The sequence below is a fragment of the Camelina sativa genome, chromosome 10 (assembly GCF_030686135.1).
Source record: "Camelina sativa cultivar CO46 ecotype springtype chromosome 10, ASM3068613v1".
Taxonomy (NCBI): Eukaryota; Viridiplantae; Streptophyta; class Magnoliopsida; order Brassicales; family Brassicaceae; genus Camelina; species Camelina sativa.
In genome coordinates this window covers 5747253-5772207 of record NC_141889.1, presented here as the reverse complement: position 1 = coordinate 5772207, position 24955 = coordinate 5747253, and the positions used below count along the sequence as shown (strand labels likewise).

General features: G+C 38.3%; 9 protein-coding genes across 16 annotated transcripts; 6 read left to right on the top strand and 3 right to left on the bottom strand.

The window, feature by feature from the left end:
* The first annotated feature begins 131 nt into the window (after positions 1-131).
* Positions 132-1855, top strand: LOC104717451 (protein yippee-like At4g27745). 3 transcript variants are annotated; one of them, XM_010435016.3, is made up of 4 exons: positions 132-358; positions 687-721; positions 827-980; positions 1417-1855. In XM_010435016.3, exons 3-4 carry the CDS (start codon positions 888-890, stop codon positions 1642-1644), a joined length of 321 nt encoding a protein of 106 aa, XP_010433318.1. In that variant the 5' UTR covers positions 132-358; positions 687-721; positions 827-887; the 3' UTR covers positions 1645-1855. The 3 variants fall into 3 exon arrangements, with proteins under 3 accessions (XP_010433318.1, XP_010433319.1, XP_087326494.1); XM_010435017.3 differs by having other exon boundaries at positions 174-358; positions 678-721; XM_087470368.1 differs by having other exon boundaries at positions 174-721.
* A 77-nt stretch (positions 1856-1932) lies between these two features.
* LOC104717450 (uncharacterized) lies at positions 1933-4098 on the top strand. Of its 2 annotated transcripts, none has more exons than XM_010435013.3 (5): positions 1933-2411; positions 2510-2715; positions 2998-3096; positions 3352-3425; positions 3772-4098. In XM_010435013.3, exons 1-5 carry the CDS (start codon positions 2096-2098, stop codon positions 3995-3997), a joined length of 921 nt encoding a protein of 306 aa, XP_010433315.2. In that variant the 5' UTR covers positions 1933-2095; the 3' UTR covers positions 3998-4098. The 2 variants fall into 2 exon arrangements, with proteins under 2 accessions (XP_010433315.2, XP_010433316.1); XM_010435014.3 differs by having other exon boundaries at positions 2003-2360.
* A 173-nt stretch (positions 4099-4271) lies between these two features.
* LOC104717448 (dehydrogenase/reductase SDR family member FEY) lies at positions 4272-7474 on the top strand. The gene is made up of 7 exons (XM_010435009.3): positions 4272-4964; positions 5136-5256; positions 5529-5646; positions 6019-6155; positions 6554-6655; positions 6770-6862; positions 6964-7474. Exons 1-7 carry the CDS (start codon positions 4741-4743, stop codon positions 7297-7299), a joined length of 1131 nt encoding a protein of 376 aa, XP_010433311.1. The 5' UTR covers positions 4272-4740; the 3' UTR covers positions 7300-7474.
* A 269-nt stretch (positions 7475-7743) lies between these two features.
* LOC104717449 (acyl-CoA-binding domain-containing protein 2-like) lies at positions 7744-10775 on the top strand. 2 transcript variants are annotated; one of them, XR_015569115.1, is made up of 6 exons: positions 7744-9083; positions 9344-9446; positions 9540-9654; positions 9966-10057; positions 10146-10243; positions 10322-10775. XR_015569115.1 is itself a non-coding variant. In XM_010435012.3 (6 exons), the coding sequence occupies exons 1-6, from the start codon at positions 8587-8589 to the stop codon at positions 10499-10501; spliced, it is 1080 nt and encodes a 359-aa protein (XP_010433314.1). In that variant the 5' UTR covers positions 7744-8586; the 3' UTR covers positions 10502-10775. The 2 variants fall into 2 exon arrangements, 1 of the variants encoding a protein (XP_010433314.1); XM_010435012.3 differs by having other exon boundaries at positions 9540-9649.
* Positions 10770-12780, top strand: LOC104717444 (uncharacterized). Of its 2 annotated transcripts, XM_087470367.1 has the most exons (6): positions 10855-11428; positions 11520-11622; positions 11714-11779; positions 11893-12148; positions 12404-12457; positions 12491-12780. In XM_087470367.1, exons 1-6 carry the CDS (start codon positions 10942-10944, stop codon positions 12527-12529), a joined length of 1005 nt encoding a protein of 334 aa, XP_087326493.1. In that variant the 5' UTR covers positions 10855-10941; the 3' UTR covers positions 12530-12780. The 2 variants fall into 2 exon arrangements, with proteins under 2 accessions (XP_010433306.2, XP_087326493.1); XM_010435004.2 differs by having other exon boundaries at positions 10770-11428; positions 12404-12780.
* Positions 12781-13573: 793 nt separating this feature from the next.
* LOC104717445 (flavone 3'-O-methyltransferase 1-like) lies at positions 13574-15304 on the top strand. Its single transcript, XM_010435005.3, has 4 exons — positions 13574-14035; positions 14120-14430; positions 14524-14588; positions 14710-15304. The coding sequence occupies exons 1-4, from the start codon at positions 13623-13625 to the stop codon at positions 15010-15012; spliced, it is 1092 nt and encodes a 363-aa protein (XP_010433307.2). The 5' UTR covers positions 13574-13622; the 3' UTR covers positions 15013-15304.
* On the bottom strand, positions 15113-17535 carry LOC104717447 (protein phosphatase 2C 57). 2 transcript variants are annotated; one of them, XR_015569114.1, is made up of 11 exons: positions 17053-17489; positions 16847-16975; positions 16648-16753; positions 16458-16560; positions 16257-16336; positions 16131-16184; positions 15929-16045; positions 15774-15828; positions 15644-15676; positions 15513-15559; positions 15113-15407 (listed from the first exon to the last, which is right to left on the bottom strand). XR_015569114.1 is itself a non-coding variant. In XM_010435007.3 (11 exons), exons 1-11 carry the CDS (start codon positions 17376-17378, stop codon positions 15287-15289), a joined length of 1179 nt encoding a protein of 392 aa, XP_010433309.2. In that variant the 5' UTR covers positions 17379-17535; the 3' UTR covers positions 15113-15286. The 2 variants fall into 2 exon arrangements, 1 of the variants encoding a protein (XP_010433309.2); XM_010435007.3 differs by having other exon boundaries at positions 16450-16560; positions 17053-17535.
* A 160-nt stretch (positions 17536-17695) lies between these two features.
* LOC104717443 (uncharacterized) lies at positions 17696-18921 on the bottom strand. The gene is made up of 2 exons (XM_010435003.3): positions 18276-18921; positions 17696-17917 (listed from the first exon to the last, which is right to left on the bottom strand). Exons 1-2 carry the CDS (start codon positions 18780-18782, stop codon positions 17828-17830), a joined length of 597 nt encoding a protein of 198 aa, XP_010433305.1. The 5' UTR covers positions 18783-18921; the 3' UTR covers positions 17696-17827.
* Positions 18922-21901: 2980 nt separating this feature from the next.
* On the bottom strand, positions 21902-24928 carry LOC104717442 (beta-glucosidase 10). 2 transcript variants are annotated; one of them, XM_010435000.3, is made up of 13 exons: positions 24589-24928; positions 24423-24486; positions 24273-24331; positions 24093-24168; positions 23921-23992; positions 23748-23835; positions 23404-23659; positions 23202-23317; positions 22888-23117; positions 22781-22806; positions 22585-22672; positions 22353-22443; positions 21902-22269 (listed from the first exon to the last, which is right to left on the bottom strand). In XM_010435000.3, exons 1-13 carry the CDS (start codon positions 24769-24771, stop codon positions 22032-22034), a joined length of 1587 nt encoding a protein of 528 aa, XP_010433302.1. In that variant the 5' UTR covers positions 24772-24928; the 3' UTR covers positions 21902-22031. The 2 variants fall into 2 exon arrangements, with proteins under 2 accessions (XP_010433302.1, XP_010433304.1); XM_010435002.3 differs by having other exon boundaries at positions 24273-24354; positions 24589-24858.
* Between the last annotated feature and the right edge of the window lie 27 nt (positions 24929-24955).

Sequence of the window (24955 nt, the reverse complement as noted above, 5' to 3'; positions counted from 1 at the left end):
AGTCTTTTTGTTCCATAGCGTTAAAGAAAAAATAAAATCAAATCCAAATCAAACCAAACCAAACCGAACCGAACAATAAAAATCAAAAGATACATTGTTGGATTAACATAAACCGAACCGAACCGAACCGAAGACAAATTCCAATTTTTTCATCACCGTTGCTATTTTTTCTCAGTTTCCCGAGTCATAAAGCAAAAACCCAGAAAGAGAGAAGTCACACAAGACAGTCGCTGCACGGCATATGATCGATCAAATTAATAGAGAGTCTATTAAAGATCAAAACTTTTATCCAACTCCAACCTAACCCTCCACTCAATTCATCTTGCTTACTTGTTCGATCTCATCCGTTAAAACCCTAGTAAGATTAAGATCCTCTCTAAAATTTTCACATCAAGCTCAAAATCGAATCTTTCCTCTGATTTTTTTTTCCTCCATTTCCGTTTTTATAAAAACTGAATTGTGTATGCTACTGCGTAATTTCCTCTCCGGGAATATCTCATTTCGTTTCCCTTAACCTTAACCCTACCAGTATAGTATATTACTATTGTATATTTTATATTCGTTGGTCTCTTGTCTTGTCCCACTCTTATTTGTTTATTGAATTTTGAGGTAATATCTCTAATCTTGCACGCTAACATCTGCTTCACTGTTCTTATCCTCTTTTTTTTTTGGTTGAGACATTGAAGTTTGGAGCTTGCTGAATTGCAGATTTTAGAAAAAGGTTTCTCTTTTACTTAATTCTCTTGTCTTCAGAAGAACCCCTGATTTGTTGTTTCCATATGGGTTTTGGATTGTATTAATGGGTTTTTGTTTATTGGTGAAAAAGGTGAGAACTTGCTTGATTTGTTTTGGAGCAAATTGATCACGCCCTTAAAGTGTTTGATAAAATGGCTCACCCGATTGGTCCAAGACTGTATAGTTGCTGCAACTGCAGAAACCATGTAGGACTTCACGATGATATCATCTCTAAGGCTTTTCAGGTGATTGATTCAGCTTCATCATCTCTTTTCTTTTCCTTGTGTTATATCATGTGATAGATGTAGAGAATAAAGTGGAGAATCACACTTTAGACTTAGCTGGAGATGAGAATTACCCTGTTTTTCATATTTTGGGAAACCGCTTGAGTTTATTTGTCTTTCCTACTCAACGATCCATGCTACTGGTCAAGAATCAATTGGTGATAGAATCAAATCAAAACTTGAAAATTGATCCTTGGAACAAAACATAAGACTCTTCAAAGTAGTAGCCTTTTGAATCAGATTGTTATAAACAACAAGACTAGTGTTTCTTTGAATATGACTTGTTGTTGACTTGTTGGTTAAGAATCAATTCAAAAGCTTTTGTTGGCACTCCCAGCATTTGTGTTTCTTGATCGTGAATACCAAGTTCTTCTTAATCACTGTCTTGCATTACCAGGGAAGAACTGGGCGAGCCTTCCTCTTCTCCCACGCTATGAACATTGTAGTAGGGGCTAAAGAGGACCGGCATCTTCTAACGGGTCTCCACACCGTGGCTGATATATCTTGTGCTGACTGTAATGAACCATTGGGTTGGAAGTACGAGCGAGCATATGAGACCTCACAAAAGTACAAGGAAGGCAAGTTCATATTCGAAAAGGCTAAGATTGTCAAGGAAGATTGGTAACTGAGGGGAACATGTTTGAATTCATTATTGGACTGGCTCAAAAACTGTACATAGATAAACGTTAGCCTTGTCAATTCCGATCTTGAGGGATTTCACTAGTCATCAATCAGCCATTTTTCCAGTTCTTCATTGCCGTAATAATTATGTATCTCTTGTGTTCAAACTTTTGGATTTGTGCGTCTCTGTCAATAAAGATGTTAATAGTTTCTCTTGTGTTTTAGCTCGGTACTCTCCTTTGTAAGTGTAATATGGAAAATCTTAAAGACTTTATCATTGAATTGCTTGAAAGAGAACCATGAGGAGAAAAGAAAGCGTGCCGTTTCTCTCATCAGATACAACGTGCTGCTGCTTTACGTTTGTCAGAGCCAAGTGGTTGTCGTTTTTGGCGCAAGGCCAACAAAATTGATTTACCAGGAGGAGAGAGAGAGAGGAGGAGAGGAGAGGAGAGAGAATGTATCTGAAGAAGCCGATATGGAGCGATGGCGTATCAGCGGCGACGCCGGAGAATCCGTCCGGATCGGAGACGGGTGAGGAATCAGACGCGGCGGCGATGGTAGTTGAAGAGCTGGTGACTTCTCTAAACACACAGAGACTTTACAGGGAGCTGACACTATCCCTCCGAACCGGGTTACGCGACGCTTGCGCTGAATTCTCCTTCCTTCGAATCCGTGGCCTTCGATCTCTTCTCAAAACTCTCCGAACTGTCGCCGATTCAGGTTCCATCATTCGCCTCTTCTCTCATACCCAAACCATTTCCGATCTCCAACGTCTGGATAATTTTTAAATTTCTCTCATTGTCATTTCCCAAATCGATGCTGTTGTAATGTGTGTTTCTGATGATGGAGGTTTCGTGATGCTTTCGCAGTGGTTCCAGTGCTTTTCAGACATTCGTTGAAAGAAACTGAGGATGATAGAGTGACGAGCTTGGATCATATATTCAGCGTGGAGCCGATGAAGATAACGAGTCCTTCTACGGATGCTGAGGTTGCTGTTGCACTTAGGGTTCTCGAAGGTTGTTGCCTTCTTCATCCTCAGAGTACTGTTCTGGCTCATAAGCACGGTGCAGTCCGCGTAAGACTCTCATTTGTTACTTATTACTAGTATTGTGGAACATGTGATGATGATCATTGGTGATATGCCATTGCCTGACCAATTGACCATATATGCATACAGAAACTAAAATCCTGCATTTTATGTTGTAGAATGATTATTTGTCACACTGATTAGGCGTAAAGGGCGAGTCTTTGTGATCATTTATCACTCTTTTCATGATTTAGATCAGATTTGAAGCAGTGGGAAGTTTCTTGGTTGTCCGGGCTGTTAATGTGATTGAGATGCTGATAAATGTTTCAGGTAATGATGAATGTATTATCAACACGAGGAGTACTGGAGCAAGGGGCCTGCTTGGATGCCTTAATCTCAGTATTGCTGGATTCCTCAGCAAATCAGGTGGTAAGTATTCAGCTTCTCTCTTTTTTAGTAACTAATTTTTGGTAACTGGAAACGAAATAAAAAGCTGGTTCTTTGTGATTCTTCTGTCACTGGTAGAACTCGGCTTTTCTCTTATCAAGTTTTGAGTCTCAGGCAGAATGGCAGATACACAATTGAAACCTGTAATTAAGCCTTCTAAGAATATCAACGGAACAAACTGGCACTTGCATTTTATTCGAACGTTTCTCATTTCTCCTTTCTTGATTTTGGTACCAGGATTTTGGAGCCTGCAATGGCATTGAGGAGGTTGCCATGCTCATGCGAGACAAACAAGCTGATGAAAACCTCAGGTGAATTAACAAGTTTTTGTTTTCATTTTTTTTCCATAGCCTTGTGTTTTGTAGGTTGTGGCAATTTGCATTAGGCTACATTGCAGTATTTACACTACAAATTGCTGTCAACTAGGATTTTTTTCTTTCTGTAGTCTCTTCTGATTTAATCCTTTCAGTAAGATTTCAGATCGATTTTCTTGTCAAATTCTTAGAATAGCCTGTGCATTGTCAAGTAAAACCTTCTCATCTCATGCATCTTATAGAGTTCCAACTCTAATATCATTAATCATACATCAATGGTATCATCCATTACCGATGGTCATGGTCGAGCTTTTGGTCATGTTTAGTTCTTACTGATTCGCAGATTAAGATGCGGAGAGTTCTTACTACTGTTAGTTGGACATGTGAATGGGAAGGATCGTTCCCCCATTGCGAGTGTAAATGAAGACATCAGGCGCCTTTTGGGTGAAAAATCCGCTTCTTTGATATGGGCGGCAAGTCAATTCGGTTCAACAGGAGATCCTGAACAAAGAATCACTGCTCTTCACATCCAAGCTGGTAGAGTGCTCGAGTCTCTTGACTTGTACTAACTGTCAAACTACCTCTGATTTTTAATTTTTTTACATACACGAAGTTGCTATTATGTGTAACACACTGTCCAAAATGAAAATATAGTTGTTCTTCTGCAAAATATCTTGTAAGCACTCTAGTTCTTTAATGACGTTCCCACTCGAATTGCCAAGGCCTTTAGGGGATCTTGATCAGGTTTATCAATCATAATCATTCAACATAAAAACAAGAATGGCTTCAGTTTACGACAAGACGGGTTGTCATAAGACAATTTCCAAAAAAAAGTCTCCATTTGAGGATTTATTTCGTCTCTCTTCTTGAATGCATTCAAACGACTCAACAGTCGTTTCCTCCTCCTTCTCCTGTACTGTATTAGGAGCAACTGTATTCACTTGTCATGTTTCCCTTCATCTCCATCCAGTTCCCTTTTCATAGCGATGCATCATATATTCTCTTTTAACTATTTGTAATCGATCATAGCATCCACTGATGTCTTCAGCAAAATCATGTTATGAAACACTACAATGCGTAATCAATCGTTGACCCATGAGGCCATGAGTCCGTGACCATTGACCAGTTAGATGATATAAATGGAAAAAAAAAACTATTTGTGGGTCTCAAAAATCTCGCCGGCCCATATTTGTTGTCCCAGGAGTTGAGGTGTTGTTTAAACGAAGCCATAGAGATTTTGACAAAATACACTTTTTGTCTTTTCCTGCTGTGCGAGACGTCATAGATCTAACTCCAGAAGAAGAAGAAGAAGATGAGTGACGAAACGGCGTCGTCTCCGTCTCTATCTCCGGCGAAGAAGAAGCAGAGTTTGGGATGGATGGAGTGGATGAGAGGATGGAGCAGTGTTTTCGGGGAGATTCTCTTCCAGAGGATTACGGCTTCTCATTTGGAGAACCCTCTACCTCTTCCTTCCGTCAACGACCTCACTTGCGTTGTCACTGGCTCCACCAGCGGCATTGGTCGCGAGACCGCTAGGTTTTTTTTCTCTTCCCCCCGACTTAGTGTTCAGATTCACTACCAATTGAGTTTGATTTCGTGTGTTTTGGGGCTTGCTGATAACCACGACGAAGTTTGCTTTTGTTTTGGGACTTGAATTGATGGAAACTTTCCTAAGCTTGTTTAGCTATTTTGCTTATCTGTTCGCAGGCAGCTTGCTGAAGCTGGTGCTCATGTTGTGATGGCCGTGAGGAACACAAAGGCAGCTCAGGAGCTGATACAACAATGGCAGAACGAGTGGTCTGGTAAAGGTCTACCACTTAATATCGAGGTAACCTCATAATCTGTTCTTATTTTGGTGATTTACTTGTTGCAGTTTCTGTGGCTAATAATGTGTAATGTTGGGACTGAAAATAGTGAAGAATGTGTATTGACTGTCATATGTAAAGCATTTTAGTACAATATAAACTTCAAACAATATGTGTTTCTAGTTAGTAGACTGTGGCTAAGCCAATTTCTTGTATATTAGTTAGAGACTTTAAGTATTGGTCTATAACACTTTGGATAAGGCTGATGATGATACCCTGTTTGATTTTTGTAAAGGCAATGGAAGTTGATCTTCTATCACTAGATTCTGTCGTGAGATTTGCCGATGCTTGGAACGCCCGGTTAGGACCTTTGCATGTTCTGATTAACAATGCCGGCGTGTTTGCTATGGGAGGTTGGTTTAACTGCCCGTTTAGCTATAAAGCATTGAGTTTTCCTTCTGTTGTTCCTGTATCTAATTTCATCTTCGCGTTTTTATGCTAAGCAAATCTCAGTGTAATACTTATGCACCATTCATCATATTCGATAGTCCAACTTGATGGACCCAATTAATGAGAACTAGCATGTCTAGCATTGATTGAAAAACCTAGAGTCGTAGGACTTAAAAGTAAGACATTATTTATAGCAAGTCTTCTATTATTTACAGCTTATGGAACTGTCCGATGGGCTTCTTTTTGAGATGAATGGTCGTCAGATGGCTACATTTTCTACCGTATATTTTGAGGAAAGAAACCAACTAAAATGCTAAGCTCTCTTATTTATGCAGAGGCGCAAAAATTCTCAGAGGATGGATACGAGCAACACATGCAAGTGAATCATTTAGCTCCAGCCCTACTTTCAGTGCTTCTTTTGCCGTCTCTGATCCGAGGCTCTCCTAGCCGAATCATCAATGTGAATTCCGTTGTAAGTTTTATCATCACTGACACTGCTGGCTCTAAGTCTCTGTTCTCTACTTTTCTGTTCTCGTTGGTATGAGTAATATGCTGTAAAGGTTTGATTTGGTTGTATCCTGTTCTTGTCAATTGATTGTAGAATATATAGATGAGCAACATAGTTCTCTCAAAATATTATATCAACAGAGTCTTGGTATAGAGGAACGAAACAAACCCAAGCTTGTTGATAGTTTCGACCCAAATTATACTACCATGACCGAATTCTACCACCTGCAATACGTCATTAGTCAGTTCAGTGAAACTATGTGGCATTGCTGTTTGTATGAAAACTGGAACAGTTTACATTTGTTGTCGTTGGGTATTTTCTTTTCGATTCAAGTTAATGAGTTGTGGGGTTTGCTTTTGTAGATGCATTGTGTCGGTTTTGTTGACCCGGATGACATGAATGTTGTCTCTGGTAGACGTAAGTACTCAAGCCTTATAGGATACTCAAGCAGCAAGCTTGCCCAGGTGAGCTTACAGTAATGGTATTTAAATTTTTCCTTCTTCAGCAGTTATGTATTTCTGAAATAGCTTATTTTGAGAAACTGGTGAGCTAAGTCTCTGGTTCCCTTCATCTTCCAGATTATGTTTAGTAGCATTCTATTCAAAAAGCTCCCTCTGGAAACAGGAGTTAGCGTCGTTTGTCTATCTCCCGGTGTTGTCCTAACAAATGTTGTGAGTATAAGCTTCACTCCATTAAGTTACAAATGCAGGATTACTCTGTTTTGTCAGAATTTCATTACATAAAATTGCCGATTTGTTTACAAATTTTGTAGGCCAGGGATCTACCCAGGTTTCTTCAAGCTCTGTACGCCATCATACCATATTTCATATTTTCACCCCAAGAAGGTTGTAGAAGTTCTCTATTCTCGGCTACAGACCCTCAGATTCCAGAGTACTGGGAAACACTAAAAACAGATGATTGGCCTGTTTGTCCGTTCATCTCTCAAGATTGCCGCCCTGCAAATCCCTCCGAAGAAGCACACAACACAGAAACTGCACACAGAGTGTGGGAAAAGACGTTAGAGCTGGTGGGTCTTCCTCTCGATGCAGTTGAGAAGCTCATAGAAGGGGAAAACATCCACCGCCGTTATGGAGAACAACACGAATAGTCTTTCAAACAATTCCACAGGTTAAAGTGAGCCCTTACAGATCAAAAGGGTAAGTAATTGAGAAAAATACCTTTTTTTGTGTTGATTTACTATACAATGGGGAATGAATCCCCCAGGGATGTGGTTTGGTTGAGAATGTTTGATTGTTGGATAAAAGTCAAGCTTTTAGCTACCATTCCATGGCTTTACTTACAAGTCTTGTTCAAGTGTTTGGTTAAGTGTGTCTTGAGTTATTAAGATATTAAGTAGTATGGTAGCCTGGGTTGGTGGGTAGTTTCTTGTTTGAGTAGAGGGTATATCCGTAAATTTCTCTATAGTTTGTGCAGTCACGTTGCTTATATATATATATATATATATATGAATAGAGTCATCTCTCTTACACTCATCTCATGGACAAAAGTCACAAAAAGTGATAAAATCTCCTTCCACTTCCTAATGTTTCTTGCTTAAATGAGTATTCCATGTAAATGATTCACTCATCTCAAATGGGTGGGTTGGTTTGGGTTTCTTCTACATGAGATGCTCATTTGAGCAAGCAATGTTGGGAAGTGGAACAATTAAATAGTATCATGTATGACTTTTTTTTTCTTTTTTGTTTGCTTTTGTTATAAAACTTTGAGAAGAAACAAAAAAAAAAGTTGGATTTCATTGTCACGCCCACTTCACGTGAATCTAATGCGTTCAAGTTTGTGGTCTACCTTTTTTTTTTTTTTGCTTATGGATACATATCAATTTACGTGTCGTATGATTCAAGCCCTTTAATCATCCCCACACCATGCACGTCTTCTAGATGTATTTTCTTCCACGATCCCACCGCAAAGTTTAACCATTGTTGTAAATTAAAATTCAATTTCTTACGTGTTATTGTGGAATATTATTTGTTGGTTAGAGAGGAGAAAAAAATTTAAGGGTACAACAACACGTTCACTTCTTCCTCAATTAGACTCATATGTGATCTGTCGTCACTCCTCGCCAAGTTTTTTTTTTTTTTTTTTTGGGTTGTGTCGTCGTCGTCTTTAAACTTCATTCAATTCAATAAAAAGTCTTAACGCCCCACAACGAAAAAGCAACTTCTCTTTTTTTTTTTGGTGACTAAATCGGTGGAAAAAAACAACAACACAAGCTAGCTTGTTCCTTTTTTTGTCTCTCCAGATCCCTAGGGTTCCCTTCTCTCTTCTTCGTCCTCCTGGTGACTCTGTTTTGAATTTTTTCTAGGGTTTTTTTTTTTTTAACTGTCGGCGCTAGTTTTCGTTTTTCTGAGAAATTTGATTTCGGTTTTCGGAAGTAATGGGTGATTGGGCTCAACTTGCTCAGTCTGTGATCTTAGGTTTGATCTTCTCATACCTTCTGGCTAAGCTGATCTCGATCGTAGTCACGTTTAAAGAAGACAATCTCTCGCTTACTCGTCACCCAGAGGAGCCTCAGTTGGAGTCTAAACCGGAAGGGGTTGACTCGCGAGGTCTCGAATTATCTAGCGGCGGCGGCGGCGGAGGTGGTGAGGCGGATTCGATTGTGGCGGAGCAGGGTAGCTCTAGAAGTGATAGCGTCGCTGGTGACGATAGCGAGGAAGAAGATGATGATTGGGAAGGCGTCGAGAGCACGGAACTCGATGAGGCTTTCAGCGCCGCCACTCTTTTCGTCACTACCGCCGCTTCGGATCGGCTTTCGCAGAAGGTACCTAGCGATGTGCAGCAGCAGCTTTACGGATTGTATAAAATTGCTACTGAAGGGCCCTGCACTGCTCCTCAGCCTTCAGCTCTCAAGATGACTGCTCGTGCCAAGTGGTATCTCTCTCTCTCTCTCTCTGCTTTGTGCCATTAGCTTCTATATTTGTTTCTGGGTTTTTGTTCTACTGTTTTTGAGAATGATTTAAGTCAGAAAGTTGAGGTTTTTATGGTTTTTCGTGCATGAGGACTTGTATTGGGTGTATCATGTTATCACCTAGCTAGCTTTTTGCCTTATGGTACTACAGATGATGTGGTTTCGTTGCTTTAACTATTGACTGTTCATGGTTCTATTGATTGATGATCTTCTTCTTTATCAGGCAAACATGGCAGAAACTGGGTGCTATGCCTCCTGAAGAAGCGATGGAGAAGTATATTGAGATTGTCACTCAGCTTTACCCAACTTGGTTAGACGGTGGCGTGGTAGAAATCTTATTTTCCCTCTTATTTATTTTCATTTTTTTGCTTCTTTTTTTTTAACCCTCTGGACCTGTTCATGTGGATCTTCTCTAACAGAAAGCTGACAGTGGGGGTGGGGATGATGCAGCCTCCAATTCAAGAGGAACCATGGGGCCAGGGCCAGTTTTTAGCTCATTGGTTTATGACGAGGAATCTGAAAATGAGTTGTAAGGTTCTCTTCTTGTGTTATTCTGTGTTTTACTTCTTTTGCCTTGAGTTCTCTGTTTGGTTGCTGATTGTCTAGATAAGATATATATATATATATATATATATATATATATATATCGTAATTTTCACCTATGGAAAATCAAAGATTCATAAACTCAGGTTATTATGTATCATTATTGTTTCATGCTAGCTGCAACAATGTTTTGTTGGTGGAATGGCTACAATTGTCTCATGGCAACAATGTTTTGGAACTCTGAATGGAACACTAATCCTCTGCTCACTAATTCTTGCATCTTCAATTGTTTTATCTCTCAGGAAGATTGATGCTATCCACGCTTTTGCTAGAGAAGGAGAAGTTGATAATTTGCTGAAAAGCATTGAAAGCGGCATTCCAGTAAATGCGAAGGGTTAGTAGTTCTCTGTTTGTTAATTCTGTTTCTTGAAAGTTTATTCTCGTGATGTTGGATTTGCTCTCTAATTTTCCGTGAACTGCAGACAGTGAAGGTCGCACACCGTTGCACTGGGCTATAGACCGTGGCCACTTCAACATCGCCAAAGTTCTTGTCGATAAGAACGCCGATGTGAATGCTAAGGTAAAGAAAGAGAAATTCCTACTCGAGCAACAAGTACCAACTTCTATATTCATGTGTTTTGGTTATTGTGTTGAACAGGACAATGAAGGCCAAACCCCTTTGCATTATGCTGTTGTATGCGACAGAGAAGCCATCGCTGAGTTTCTGGTGAAGAAGAAAGCTAATACAGCTGCTAAAGATGATGACGGAAACTCTCCGCTCGATCTCTGTGAATCAGACTGGCCCTGGATCCGAGATACTGCAAAACAGACAGACTAAACAAATACTAACCACGTCTTCTCTAATTCTGCAATGTATATGATCAAGTGACTTAGTAAGAAGGCTTTTCTTTGCGTTTAACTGTTCTCTCATCCCTACCATATCGTTCCAACACAAAAATCACTTGGATGTTTGGAAGTCTTGTTCTTTAATTTCTTCTTCTTTTGCAATAATCTTTTGTTCCTTCAGGCTTTGTAACATCGTAACCGGTTTTATTGGTTTGCTATATATACACATATATAGAGAGAGGGAGACTCATTGGATTCTCAACAAAGGAATAACCGAATTTGGCGGCTAAAAAACGGTTGATAGAACATAAATTAATGAGTTTATCGATTACCTCAATAAAGCCAAAAAAAAAAAAAAAAAAAAAAGAACTTAGCAATCTTCGTGGCCCTTTCATTTTTTCTCCATAGAACCCCACCTTTGGCTACCGGAAAATGGCCAAGGTGGTGGTTTACGTCCTACTAACCGTCGCCTTCATCTTCCTCATACTCTTTGCTCCGAGAAAACAAAACCAGACTGAATCTATTGAGGGTCTTATAAGCAGTCGCATTGGGCGCAGGCTTGAACTGCCTGTGTTTGACCCTCTGGTAACCAGGATAGAGAGGTTGTCCCATGAGAAAGAAGCTGGTACAAATACCGTTGAGGCTGCGAAGGAGGACAAAGATGATACGTTTGCAGAGTATTTTGTACAAGAAAGGAGGCTTAACACGACAATGAGGATCAAATTCTTGTTTCCTCTGCTTGACGCATCACCAAGAGATGGGTTTGTGAGCTTGAAAGAGCTTCAGACATGGATGATGCAGCAGACCGAGGACAACATGGGTTACAGAACCGCCAACGAGCTCGAGCTACAAGATAAGGACAAGGATGGTGTCATAACTTTTGAAGAGTACCTGCCTCAATTCTCTAAGCAAGACATTGGTAATTGATTATATTAACTTTTGCGTATTTGATATTTTTTTCAAGATCTTTCTTGTTCATTATGCAATGAACCATGATGAAACGAATACAGAGAGAAACGAGAAGGGTCACGGTGAAGCTGGTTGGTGGATGGAGAAATTCAAGAATTCCGATTTTGACCATAATGGCTCTCTCGACATTGAAGAGTTCAACAAGTAAATTCATTTAATACAGTAGTTCGAAAAAAAACTCTTTTCATATATATAAATATTTCAGAAATAATAATATAAATCAATTTACATGCAGTTTCTTGCACCCTGAAGACAGCAGAAACGGAGATATTCAAAGATGGGTTCTAAAGGAGCGAATGACGTAAGCATTTCGTGATATAAATGGTCGTTTATAACTAAGATGATGAATGTAGGAATAATTAAGTAGAAAAGACGTCGTACGTACGTGTTGTTTGATATAAAAAAAAAATATAGGGGCATGGACACGAACGGTGATGGGAAGCTAGAGTACAAAGAGTTTGTAGAGAACGCATACAAAATGTACAAAGAGTTCGCAAAGTTCGAGAAGGAGGAGGATGAAAGTGTGCCAACGCCTCAGCTTCTGTTCGCAGAGCTGGACAGAGACAAAGACAGGTTTCTCGTGGCCGATGAGCTTCGGCCCATTTTGCATTATCTTCAACCTGGTGAGATGAGTTACGCCAAATACTACTCTACTTTCCTTTGTCACGAGGTCAGTCTCTCTGACTCTCTCTCTCTCTCTCTCAACGTATATCTTTATCTTAACCTTTCTTTCTCATAATTAACTTTGAGAAAAACTTTAATCTTGTATGTATATGTTATTGTCTAATCCGATTTTACGAACATTAATTGGTAAAAAAAAAAAAAAAACAATGTTGATGTGAAATTAACTATATATGTCTAAGTAGATGTGTATATTAATCCTATATATTAACGTCCAATAATTTCTTCTATTTTAATTTTGTAGGCGGATGAGGATAAAGATGGTAAACTATCACTCGAAGAGATGTTGCACCACGAAGATGTGTTTTACAAGGCAGTTCATCACGAAGGCTTGGACGACGAAGACTATTTTGATCATGATGAACTCTAGCTAATTTTTTTTTTTGTGTGTTTTCCTTCAATTTTTAATCCCATTTTTTTGCCGTTTAATTTACTTCTTAATTCATCTTGTCTAGATTGGTTGTCTTAAGGCTACGAGATTACGGGCATAAGCTCCACCATGGTTACGTTGATAAATAACTTTTGAAGAGTGCACATTGCACATTGTTCGACATGACTTTTGATAGAGCTAGTCTTGTTTTTAACTATTGTATATATTTTATTAATCAATTTGCGTTTGCATATAATGGGATAGAGCTAGCTAACATACTTTTTTCAGTAACAATAGTTCTAAATCGCACTCATAGAGGTCTTTGGGGTGTATAACCAAAAAGAGAAGATGTGTTAGACCGTCTAACTTAGACGATATAACTAAGCATTTTCTTGGACCTTTGGGGAATATAAGAGTATGGATAGTAGAATTTGACTTTAAAACAAAATCAGTGTTACTTAAAAAAAAATATATGTATATCTAATTTCACGGTTACTCGTTTTTTAATTTATTTCGGGTTTGATTCAATCTTGAAATTCTTCAAAAAAAATGATTTATATACAATAAGCAAAATGTCTATAAATTAAGAGCGTTGCTGTTTTTTTTTTATTGAATAATATCAATTTAAGTGTTTAAACTTGATAATATCTCTAACATATTGATTTTACATGGATCAAATTATTAAATCTCATATCTTTTTTTAAATTATATTATTTTGCATGGGATGTTAAGACATATTTCACGGAGATATTTATAAATAAATATATGCCCAAAAAAATGTAGTAGCTCAAAGTTTGAAACCACACCAACTGTGGCATAAGCTATGCGTTTCTTTCCTATTAATTTTGGTCATCGACGACATTTAACGTCCCACCCACCCACATCTGTTCACTTTTGAAACGTCAGGGACTCAGGGTGGGTAATTCCGTATATGCAACTATAAAAAAATGTAAGCTATATAATCTAATAATAGGGCACCAATTTTAATATATAGTATCTTTTTAGTATAAATATAACTCATCACATCACCTCACTCTCGAAACAGACACCAAAGCCGTTTAAAAAGGTGGGAAAGAAACAAAACAGAGTCATAATGGGATCTTTGGCTGAGACACAGCTCACTCCAGCAAAAATCTCCGACGAAGAGGCCAACCTCTTTGCTATGCAGCTCGCCGGTGCCACCGTGCTTCCGATGGTTCTAACATCGGCGTTAGAGCTTGACCTGCTCGAGATCATATCCAAGAATGGCGGTCAACTGTCCCCCTCCGAGATAGCTTCCCATCTTCCGACCACGAACCCTGAGGCTCCAGTCATGGTCGACCGGATCCTCCGGTTGCTTGCGGCTTACTCTATCTTGACCTGCTCTGTTCGTAAGCTTATTGATGGCGGTGTGGAGCGTCTGTATGGACTGGAACCAGTCTGTAAGTACCTGACTAAGAACGAACGCGGAGCCTCACTTGCTGCACTCTGTCATTTGAACAGAGACAAAGTCTTTATGGAGAGCTGGTAAATTGTTCTAACCTTCAATTCTAACTCAACACTAAGAAACATTGTACATGAGATGAGTGAAATTTGTGTGTTTGAGTGCAGGTTTCATTTGAAAGATGCTGTTCTTGAAGGCGGAGTTCCATTCGACAAGGCATTTGGTATGGACGCTTTCGAGTACCAGGGGGTCGACCCGAGATTTAACAAAGTGTTCAACAATGGAATGTCGAACCACACAACCATCGTCATGACCAAGATTCTGGAAACATACAACGGCTTTGAGGGTTTGTCTTCATTGGTAGATGTTGGTGGTGGCATTGGAGTCACTCTCCGTATGATTGTATCCAAGCACCCACACATCAAAGGCATCCTTTATGATCTCCCTCATGTCATTAAGGAAGCCATCTCCTATCCTGGTATATATGCTTCTCTTTAATTAGCTATTTCGATATGTATTCATGGAAAGTTTAAGATTGACTTAGGGGTAAGGGTTTTGTCGAATGATATAGGTATTGAACATATTGGGGGAGATATGTTTGTGAATGTTCCTAAAGCAGATGCCATCTTCATGAAGGTTGGTAAACTAGTCCTATTTTGATTGTTGGTAACAAGTTCATAACAACTATTTTTAGCATAGTAGTCATAAAACATGTATCCTAGGCATTTGGTTTTACAAAAATTCTCACATGTGACAGTGGATATGTCATGATTGGAGCGATCAACACTGTTTGAAATTTCTGAAGAACTGCTACAAAGCGCTCCCAGGCAACGGTAAAATGATAGTGGCTGAATCTATACTTCCGGTGGTGCCAGACTCGAGCCTCATGACAAAAGAAGTTGTCCACATGGACTGCCTCATGTTGGCTCACAACCCCGGAGGCAAAGAACGAACTGAGGAGGAATTTGAGGCCTTGGCCAAAGCTTCTGGCTTCCAGGGCTTCCAAGTTGTTTGCAGAGCCTACGGTACGCACATCATGGAATTCCTCAAGAAGATATGAATGTGGGAGAGATACATGGATGTTTCTATTGTCTCCTTTTGCTTACAGAGTTTTGTTTACATCACTATGTATGTCATTGTTGTTTTTCCTGGAAGCTGCATTTCTTTGTATGTAATTGTAGATTCAACGCTTGTGAAAGTGTTGATATATAAGATACAAAGCTGGTTTTGTTTCTGAGGTATCTTCATATCTCCATTTCTATGGGTAGACTAGAGAGTTAGACATAGTTACACGTTTTATATACACTAAAGAAAGAGACGAATGTTCAATTCACTTAAGATAGATACGAAGACATCCATATGCCAACAGTAACTAAACCGACAGTCGCTGCAGCCTGAACCAGTTCAACCACCACGTTCTGTCGCTGCGCAGGAAGATTCTTCCACTCTGTTCTTCTGTTATTGCAAAAATCAAAACCAAAACACGGTAAGAGTGAGTATATGAGAGTGTATATAGAGGTTTCATGTAGTAGTGGAAAAGTGTTTTAATTGAACCCCTACCCTAGATCAGCAATAATGATGCTGATGTTGTCCTGAGATCGCCGGTCCTGAAACGTGGGAAAAAAATCATCTAACTGTCAGTTTTGGCTTCCTAACAATAGATAGTCTGAGGAGAGTTTTTCGTTATTTACCAGAGCTACTTGCGCAAGAGATTCACAAGCAAGCTGTTACAAATGAACATTCAGGAGAGTAGTTCAGCCTTATAGCCATACATGCGTTGTAGAAGAAACTAACTGATAAGAAGATTAAAATAAATCTTGCCTGCACATTTCCATGTTTCCGAAGCTGATCCCTTACGTAACTAACCACATCTGAACTGCATCAGCGAAACATTGATCACTGTAAGCTCTGAACATCTCCCTGATGAAATAGCATATGATTGAATGGGCAAAAAGGGGTTAAAAAATAAAGGGAACCTTTTCATGTAGTCCCATAATCCATCAGAAGCTAAAATAATGAATTCCACATCCGATGTAATAGGTACTTGGAAGATATCTGGAGTTGCGACAACCATGTCTCCTTTAAACTCGATTCTGAGAATTAATTTAATTTTAGTCGACAAACTCAGAACACAGAAATCATTGAAAAAATAGAAACAGCTTTGGAATAGATTGGTACCTCGAAACAAACTTCTCAGACCATCTTCCTTCATCAACACCTTTCTTTAACATCCTGTGTATATAAACTTTTATGAGCAATGATGCAGAGCATAAAGAAAAAGAAGAAGAAGAGAAAGAACCCAACTCATCCTTCTTTGTCTTGAACCGGATGTCACCAAAAGCACGAGATACAGCTATGTCTCCACAAATCCTTCCATTGACAATCTAAATGAATGAAGAGAGCAAGACAATCCATTATCAAGCCAAGTCCTCACAAACAAAGTGAGTGGTACAATTTGACAAGTTTTTTAAAAAACAGTAAAAATAAGAAGACACACCCAGCCACCTGCTTCTTTAATCCTTTTCATTTCCTGGATAGCTGCCTTACTGCTTCCATATGGCCGATGATAATCAGTCAACTCCTCTATTTTCCCAGATCGAGATAAAACCTATTTCAATCCATCGACAAAATACTTCATACATGAACATGACCAAGTTGCTTCATGGATAAGAACTAGTTAAATAAGAAGGCTTACTGCGCACGAATCACCAATATGTGCAATGAAAGAAACATCATTTCTGATGAACATTACAGTGGCTGTTGAACCTGATTCGTCTTCTTCTTCACCGTTTGCTTCTAGCCTGTGGTGGAAACATATGAAGATGAATCATTTCACACCAAAACCATAACAATTGACTCAATCCCTAAGAAATTTAAGCTAAATTGAATTTCACCATTTGAGCAAATTACGATCCACGCTTTCAAAGGCCTTAATCAAAGATTCCCTGATTGCAGCGAGATCACCTCCATTCAACAACGATCCAGCTTGCAATGCTCCAACACACTCCTTATACAGCTCTTCCCTATCATCATCATCCTCATCATCATCATCACCAACGAAACCCTAGAAAAACAGAGCTTGCATGACAAGTTAAGTTACCTAAGGAATTTGACAGAGGACGATCCAGCGTGGCCGTCGAAAACCGCGGCGTATGAGAAGTTATCAAGAGCATCGGAACGGATGACGATTTCGTCCTCCATCTCGTCTCGGAATCCTTGAACGCTAGTGTAACCCCATCGAATCGGCGTCACGCCCGCCATTGACGACGGCGCGTCGATCGCAATCGCGGAGCAACAACGGTGGTGACGACGACCATACGTGGGATAGACGATAAGGCCACCGCCAGCTTCGGCGGAAGGATAGCTGGAGTGTCGGAGGAGGTTGTTGGAGTGAAAGGGATGAAGATGCGGCCTCAGAAGCGCCATGACTCAGTGAGTCAGGCAAAGCGAGTTAAGTAGTAGAAGAAGAGAAAAATCAAAAGAGTGTCTTTACGGTTAGTGGCCGTGGATTTTCGTAAAAATAAAAAATATCTAAAAAGGATAAGAGAATCATCAACGCGGCGGGCCTCTTAACTGACTTAACGGTCCAATTTTTAAAGATGGGCTTAGGCCCGAGAAGCAGTATCAATCAATTTTTATTGCTTTCCTTTTTTAGGAAAAGTTTGTAACATGCAAATGATATCAAATGTTTTACCCTTGAATCACATAGTCACAAAGAAGCAGTGAAATTTCAAGGTTTGATATTGTAAAAAAGTAATCTGTAGTAATTATTTTTCTCATGTCTGTTAAATTATGTGGTGTATACAGAGGGATATTAATTAGTTCATAATTAACCAGAGAATTAAAAATAATTATGAAGATTGAAGAGATTCAGCTTAAATATTGGAAGAACTCATCCTTGGAAGATTCTCTTGCCTACTACGCCTCCATGGAATCACTTGCTTAAATCCTTGGTAAACCCTTGCCTGCATTTAAAATATATATATTTAATTAAAAAGAGCCTAAATATGAATTCATTCATTCACAATCCAAACGAAGAAGATTATTAATAATCCCATACTAAATAGGGAATATAGGGATACAAGAGTAACCAAAGACTAATTAAGAAGTCTATACACTTTAAAAGGACAGTTATTCAAATACCAAAAACGTTGAAATTATGTTTTGAAATATAGAGTAGTCATTAAATAAAGTTTGAAATTTTATGATAAAATGGTCGGGATTTTGGAATAACGTAAGAATGTAATTAGACAACTAAAAAACGAGATTTTGTAACAGTAAAAGGTGATATAATGAGTCAAAACATGTGTTCCAAAAACTTACCAAGAACTGCGATTTGGACTGAGAAAGATTCAAGAGGCTTCCTTTTCTTTTGACTCTACTGATCTTCACCGTTGTTCCGCCTCCGCCGCCGCCGTCGTCGCAGCAGCGCCCATTCGTGGAACGTGAAAATTCGGATCTACCCTCAGAGTCTTTTTCACTTCTCCTTATCACCGATAAAGACCGGCGAGGTATAACGTAAGGACCATGGAGAACTGTGGTCGGAGATGGCTCATTCTCGGCTGGAAAAAACAGCCTCGGTGGAAGCTCAAGGCACCTTACCACTCCTCCTCCTTCTCCGGGGTTCTGTTTGGACGCCGGCGGTTTGTTCTCATCGGAGACGCGAGGCTTTCCGGGAGCTTCCTCCCATAGAAACGGGACCGATCCGGCGATGTTCACAGGTGGTGTCGCTAGGCCAGGAGTCTCACATGCTCTATTAAGTGGAATCGAGAACAGAGGAAGCTTAGGAGTCGCACAGAACCGTTCTTGATCATCAAATTCGAATTCCATCACTTTCTTTGACGTTATATGTAATGGTTTGGGATTTAAATAGAGAGAAAAAAGTTCTTGTTTCCGTTCGAAGTATATATATGAAACAGAACAAGAAGAAAAAAAGGAAAAGAGTTGTGTGAATAATGTGAGGAAGTGTATAGTATTGATGAAGTGTTGAATAGAAAAATTAAATAAAACGCTCCTATTGTGGCGCTTCTTATTCACGAGAGATATCCCAAAGAGAAGAGATGAAAAAAAAAATACTATTACAAAGGGAGTGGTGGTCCTACGTTACGATTTTGTAACGTTGGGGGTCCTTTCAAATTTCATTTCGAGCCTTTATTGCTAAAAATAATACCATTATTAATTGTTTTTGTAAAAAAAACAAAAAAAAACGAACAGTAAAAACCAAGGCTGCAATGGTGGTACTGGTAACAATAAATGTAATAGCTATGTGTTCTGAAGAAGTATTTATCGTCGACAAAAAGAAAATATCTTATTCTCTCAATTGACCATTATAGTGTTTTGACCATTATAGTGTTTCCTTAGATATGTGAGTTATATATGGACTGTGTAGTTGATCATCGTATATAAATCCCATGAAAGCTAAAGTAAATTATTACTAGACATGTAATCAACGGGTCATGTTAGCGTTGTTACTGCTTATTACACATATTTGAATTCGTACAGTATATTTCAATGATAAACTTCGATTGTGTAAGTAAGCGTTGAAATAGAAGTGGGGGAATAAGAAAAGTGACTTAAAACGTGGATTGTTTAGAAGATTTGAATGGGTTTATCCAGCTAGACCGTCAAAGGTGAACACGATCATGACTATATAGGTCATATTTACGATGAACTTGGAATGTGATAAGAATCTTGGCTCTGTCAATATGCTATCTTAAGAGGAGTTTTTCCAAGGTTTTTGACATCTTCATTAGAGAAAAACTACAAAGGAATCAGCCTTGTAAACAGAAAGAGTATCAAGGTCGCTGATAAATTAATCTACATTAAACAAATTGGTGAAAGCGAGAAATGTGATGCGTTGAAAGTCAAAGGCTGTTCTTGTCGTTGCATGAGATATGTATGAGAATGGTGAAATGGTATATGCATTGAAAAAGAGCGGTAAAGTTAAACAGATTTCGAGGATATTAGGCTGATCATGTTATCTTTGTGATCCTCCCTACTAAGTTGATATTTATTTTCCTAATAAAACAGAGCTTTGAGATTTCATGCAACTATAGTCCATGCATGCATGGCCTAATTAGCAGGACCTTGATGATTATGTGCAACGTGCTCCGTATAATCGTTATCAAGGGCTTGATTTCTTTGAAGAAACATCTAAATCTGAATAATATCTTTAATTAGTGCAAGAATATTTTTTAAAAAAATTTGAAAAAAAAAGAAGAAGAATCAGCGTTACGAACTTAATTCAACTAAACCTCAAATAAATGTATCAGTGGTTATTAACAAACAAAAAAGAGTATCAGTGATTAATCCCGTAAAATCCAACCAAATTATTAGGATTTAGGACCCATAATCATCTTTATAAATATGAGCTTTTGGTTGATGACAATGACCGGGGGCTAGTGTGTTGCATGTATTTTTTCAAGTTTTCTATTTCTTGTTTCGTTTGGACACGGAATTCTCTTTACAGGAGTTGGCGAGTTGCTGTATATATCTTCTAATTAATTAAGAAGAAAGCAAAAAGAGTAAAATTTTGTTATTTGTAAACCAACTACCATAAAGTTTTAAAAGGTCGTGACTCGTGACATTAATTATATCATCAAATAATATACAAGGATGTTGGCACTGTTGCTCATGGTCATGGGGAAGCCAATTAAAAAACAAAGGCGTTTTCTACCGGTCTTACCGCAATGGACAACCCTCTGACAAAAGATTTGGTCATGCTGAATACGCCACTCAAACATGAGATGATCGGCACCCAAACTTTTGTTGAAATATGCATGTATGTATGTCAAAATTATTTAGCTGTAACTGTGCTATGACAGTGATTTTATGTAAACCACGATTACGAAATATAATTTACATGTTCTATGCGAGCGGAGCGAGTGAGCGACCGATCATCATTGTAACCGTAATGAATAATGTGCGACCATTAAAAAAAAGAAGAAGATAATGTGAGACCGTCTGCCCAAATAGGCCCAACTCTTTCTTAACGTAAGGCCCGATTCCCACTTTATACGTTAGACTCAACAACAACTAAATTACAACTTTTCAGGCAAATCATGATAAGGCGCTTCATTTCATGGGTTCAGTTCGATAAGGCGCTTCAGTCCTTGTATTTTTTTTTTTTCAATCCTTGATTTTGTAACCAGGTTCCTCAAGTAGTTTGGATATCTTGCGTTGTGAATTCAAAATTCACATTTAAAGGTTCATAGATATAATCTACTTTTGACAATAGTATAACAGTTTTGTTATTTTTATTTTATTTCCCAACAATAGTATAGCATATACATCGTTAGTTTATCAAACTTACGTTTCTTACAATGTATTTCTAATTGTGATCGGTCTATTGACAGTAGCTTGTTGTCAACATGATGACCAGAGAAATTGAATCCAGAGAGGAAATATTTCATTTATATTTTCCTCCCCTTGTCTAAAGTTGAAGAGAATAAATAAATAAATAATTGAAGCGTTTTTTTTTTTTTGGACAAACTATAATTGAAGCGTTTAATGCGTTTTCTTGGACCAATAAAAGTTGAGTGACCCCATCTTTCCTATCCTTTCTTCATCCACACGCAAAACGCGACAAATATACACATGTGAAGAAAGACTAAAGGGATATCTTTCTCTTTTCTCCCGTGAAGTGTTATTCTTGTGATGTGACCTCCCATGTATTTCCAAAATGTAAATCTTCCATTTTTAAAATGCCAACCAAGTCTCCATGTATGTGTACTAGGTAGGTTAAAAACATCACAACGGTTCATTTTATAATTTCTGAAAATAAAAAAATTAGTTGATTGAGGATTTTTTTTTTCCTTACAATTCATGCTAAATCCAATGGCGATTCATAACGTTGAGTGTTTTTGTTCTCGTGCTTTTACTGTCTTTGTGAAATATTTGGTTGTGTTCGAGTGTCGTTATACTATGTTTAAGAATCTACGCAACCGTTGTTGGTTTCAAAAAACTACATAATTTTATATGCAAATTTTCTCAAACCATTTGCCAATGTACTGAGGTTTTACATAATATAAATGAAATATAAACAAAACCAGTGTAGGTACCATCAACTGGTTAAATACATTACAATGACGAATAGCTAGAGAAGTTCCTCTTCAACTGAATAGTATCTTGAGGGGCAACATCAATTGTACCATTGAGAAAACCAGTATACCAAGAAACAGATAGCCTTGGAGACCTCTTGCGACCAGGATCGCTGAAATTCACATAGTACAATCCGAAGCTGCTCGAATATCCACCCAATAACTCATACAAATCAACCATCGACCATATAAGGTAACCTCTCATGTCCGATCCATTCCTGATCAGTCAAAAAGATTTGTCACAAACAGAGAGTCAAGTAAATATGAGGACTAAAATATGCAGAAGGAGAATCATACATACTTGATGGCGTTGAGGACAGCACCAATGTAACCTTCAATGAAATCAATTCTTTTTGTGTCTTGCAGCATCGAATGGCTTTCCAAACGCGCACCTGTTTTTATATCAAGAATTAGCAATTGATTTGAAGAATCTTTTTTTTTTTGTTTTCTGATAAAGAAAGAACAAGAAAGTGTGCTTTTACAAGCAGACAAATGAGAGAGTAAGAAGACAAAAGAACTGGAATGAAGTGTACCATTTTCAAGAATGTATATTGGAGGATTGTTATAGCTATCCTTTAAATACTCAAGAGTATTTTCAAGACCCCATGGAGTAGCTTCCGACTTTAAGAAAAGCAATTGATGAATTAGGTTAATATCCATGTTAGAAGATCAAACTAGAGCTTTTATTTAAAAAAATTATATGTATTCTGAAGATTTTTAGGACCTTACCGCAAAAAATGAAGAATTCCCAATGGCTGTCCAAAGTAAGAAAAGTCATTAACTAAAAGAGTTGAGAAGCTTTTTATATTATTGATGATTAAAGACGCTAAGCTTACGCGACACATATACGCCCATGTCTTTAGTGAAGCCTTCTACGTCCATGGGAAAGATAGAAGAAGGTGAGTATCGGTATGTGACGGCGAATGTCGTGTAGTGAATAACTCCTACAAAGTCAGATGATCCTTTAACTTGCTCTAACTCTTCCTCTGAGAAAACCGGTAATCTCGATCCCACAGTTCTCTTTACTTCATCGGGATAGTCTCCAAATACCAAAGGCTTCAACAACCTGAGAGTTATCAATTTAGTCTTTGAGGTCTTGTCCTCAAGTTATTGAAACAATGATATTAAAGAAAGCTTTTTCTTTTCTCACCAGTCATAGAGGAAAGTTTGAGCTCTTTGAGTTGCGATTTCATCGTCCTTGGAGTTTGTAGCGGGAGTTAACCCCAATGCATATATACTAAACCCTATGGATCCTCTCTGCTTGCTCTGCACCAAGAATATGAAATATGATCATACGGAGTTTTGAGTTTCGGGTTTTTAAGAGTGAATAAGAGAGAGATATGTGTATGTACCTTGTACTTTAGTTTATACAATTTGTAAACAGAGGCATGAGCTAGCAATACGTTATGGCCTACAAGATATGGTTCTGTAGAAGAATTTCCCGAAGAACAATTGACGAGTATGTTAGGAGTACAACGTCCAGGCGGCCCGAGTCCTTGGCCATAAGAACCAGTGGCGAATATTGTAGCTTCGTTTATTGTAGTCCATAGCTTCACATCCTCTCCAAACTCTTTGAAGCATACATCTGCATAAGCAGTGAAGTCTTCTCTGCAATACAACAAAAAAAAAAAACAACAATTTTTTTTTTTACAATTCATATCAAAAAGCGACTTTTTATTATATCATATAACTTTACATGATTTTGCGGTTGACCCATCCTCCGTACTCATCTTCAAGAGACTGAGGATGATCATAGTGGAAAAGTGTAACTTGTGGTTCGATTCCTATTAGTAGTGTTTGCCAAAACTAAAGTTAGAAGCTATATGAATTGGCTTAAAGTTGCGATAACATATAAAGACAAAACCTCACCATGGCTTTTTAGTTCTTTGATAAGGTTCTTGTAAAACAAGAGTCCTTTTGGGTTAACGAATCCTCTTCCATCTGAAAAGTCATAGAAGAAAAAACCATTTAAAGAGGTCAAGAAACAAACATGGTTACTTACAAGAAGAAGAAACAAGGAAGATGCGTTACTACTACTTACTAGGTATTAGTCTTGACCAGGAGATTGAGAATCTGAATGATTCCAAGCCCATTTCTGCCATCAGCTTAACATCTTCCTGCCAAAAGTAACAACACCATCGAATTTGAGAAAACAGAGCCAGAGACTAATTACGATGACTTCTTTGGAAAGTAAACGGCAAAAGAATGAGAGAGAAAGAACCTTGTATTTGTGATACCCATCAGATGCTATATCCCCATTACCTGTAATTCCAGCACGGTCTGCGAGTTTCGAACAAGAGTAACTAAAAAAACTTTATTCGAAAGTTCAAAACAGTAAGATATATGAATGTAACATAAAAAATAAACTTACCAGAGTGTGCGAAAGTATCCCATATGCTAGGAGTTCTTCCGTCTTCATTGACAGCTCCTTCCCACTATGTCCACAAATTTCCAAAAAAAGTACTCTATTATATTAGACAAAACAGTAAAGAAGAAATTACATGAAGAACAGAGGATGAAAGCAGAGAGATTCGAACCTGATAAGCAGAAGTGGCGGCTCCGAAGAGGAAATCCTCTGGAAAATCGTTTCTGGTAAAGGCATCAACAGCAACGTAGCTTGTTGTCAAAACGATGACCAGAAAAACGGAAAATAATAGAGATAAAGGTTTCATTTTCATTTTTTTTTTGCTACTTTTCGTCTGAGTGAGTTGCGGATACATAGATAGGATAGATAACTAGATTCGGCCCTTTGTTATATATTCTTTAAATTAACAACTCTACATATTAAAATATGAATTTCGGAAATAATTTAAATGGTTGATTGACATTTGCTTCCCTTTTTGGTTTATGCTAATGTAAAGTCACACTATTTTTTGTGATAAGAATGCTCATTTTAATTAACTT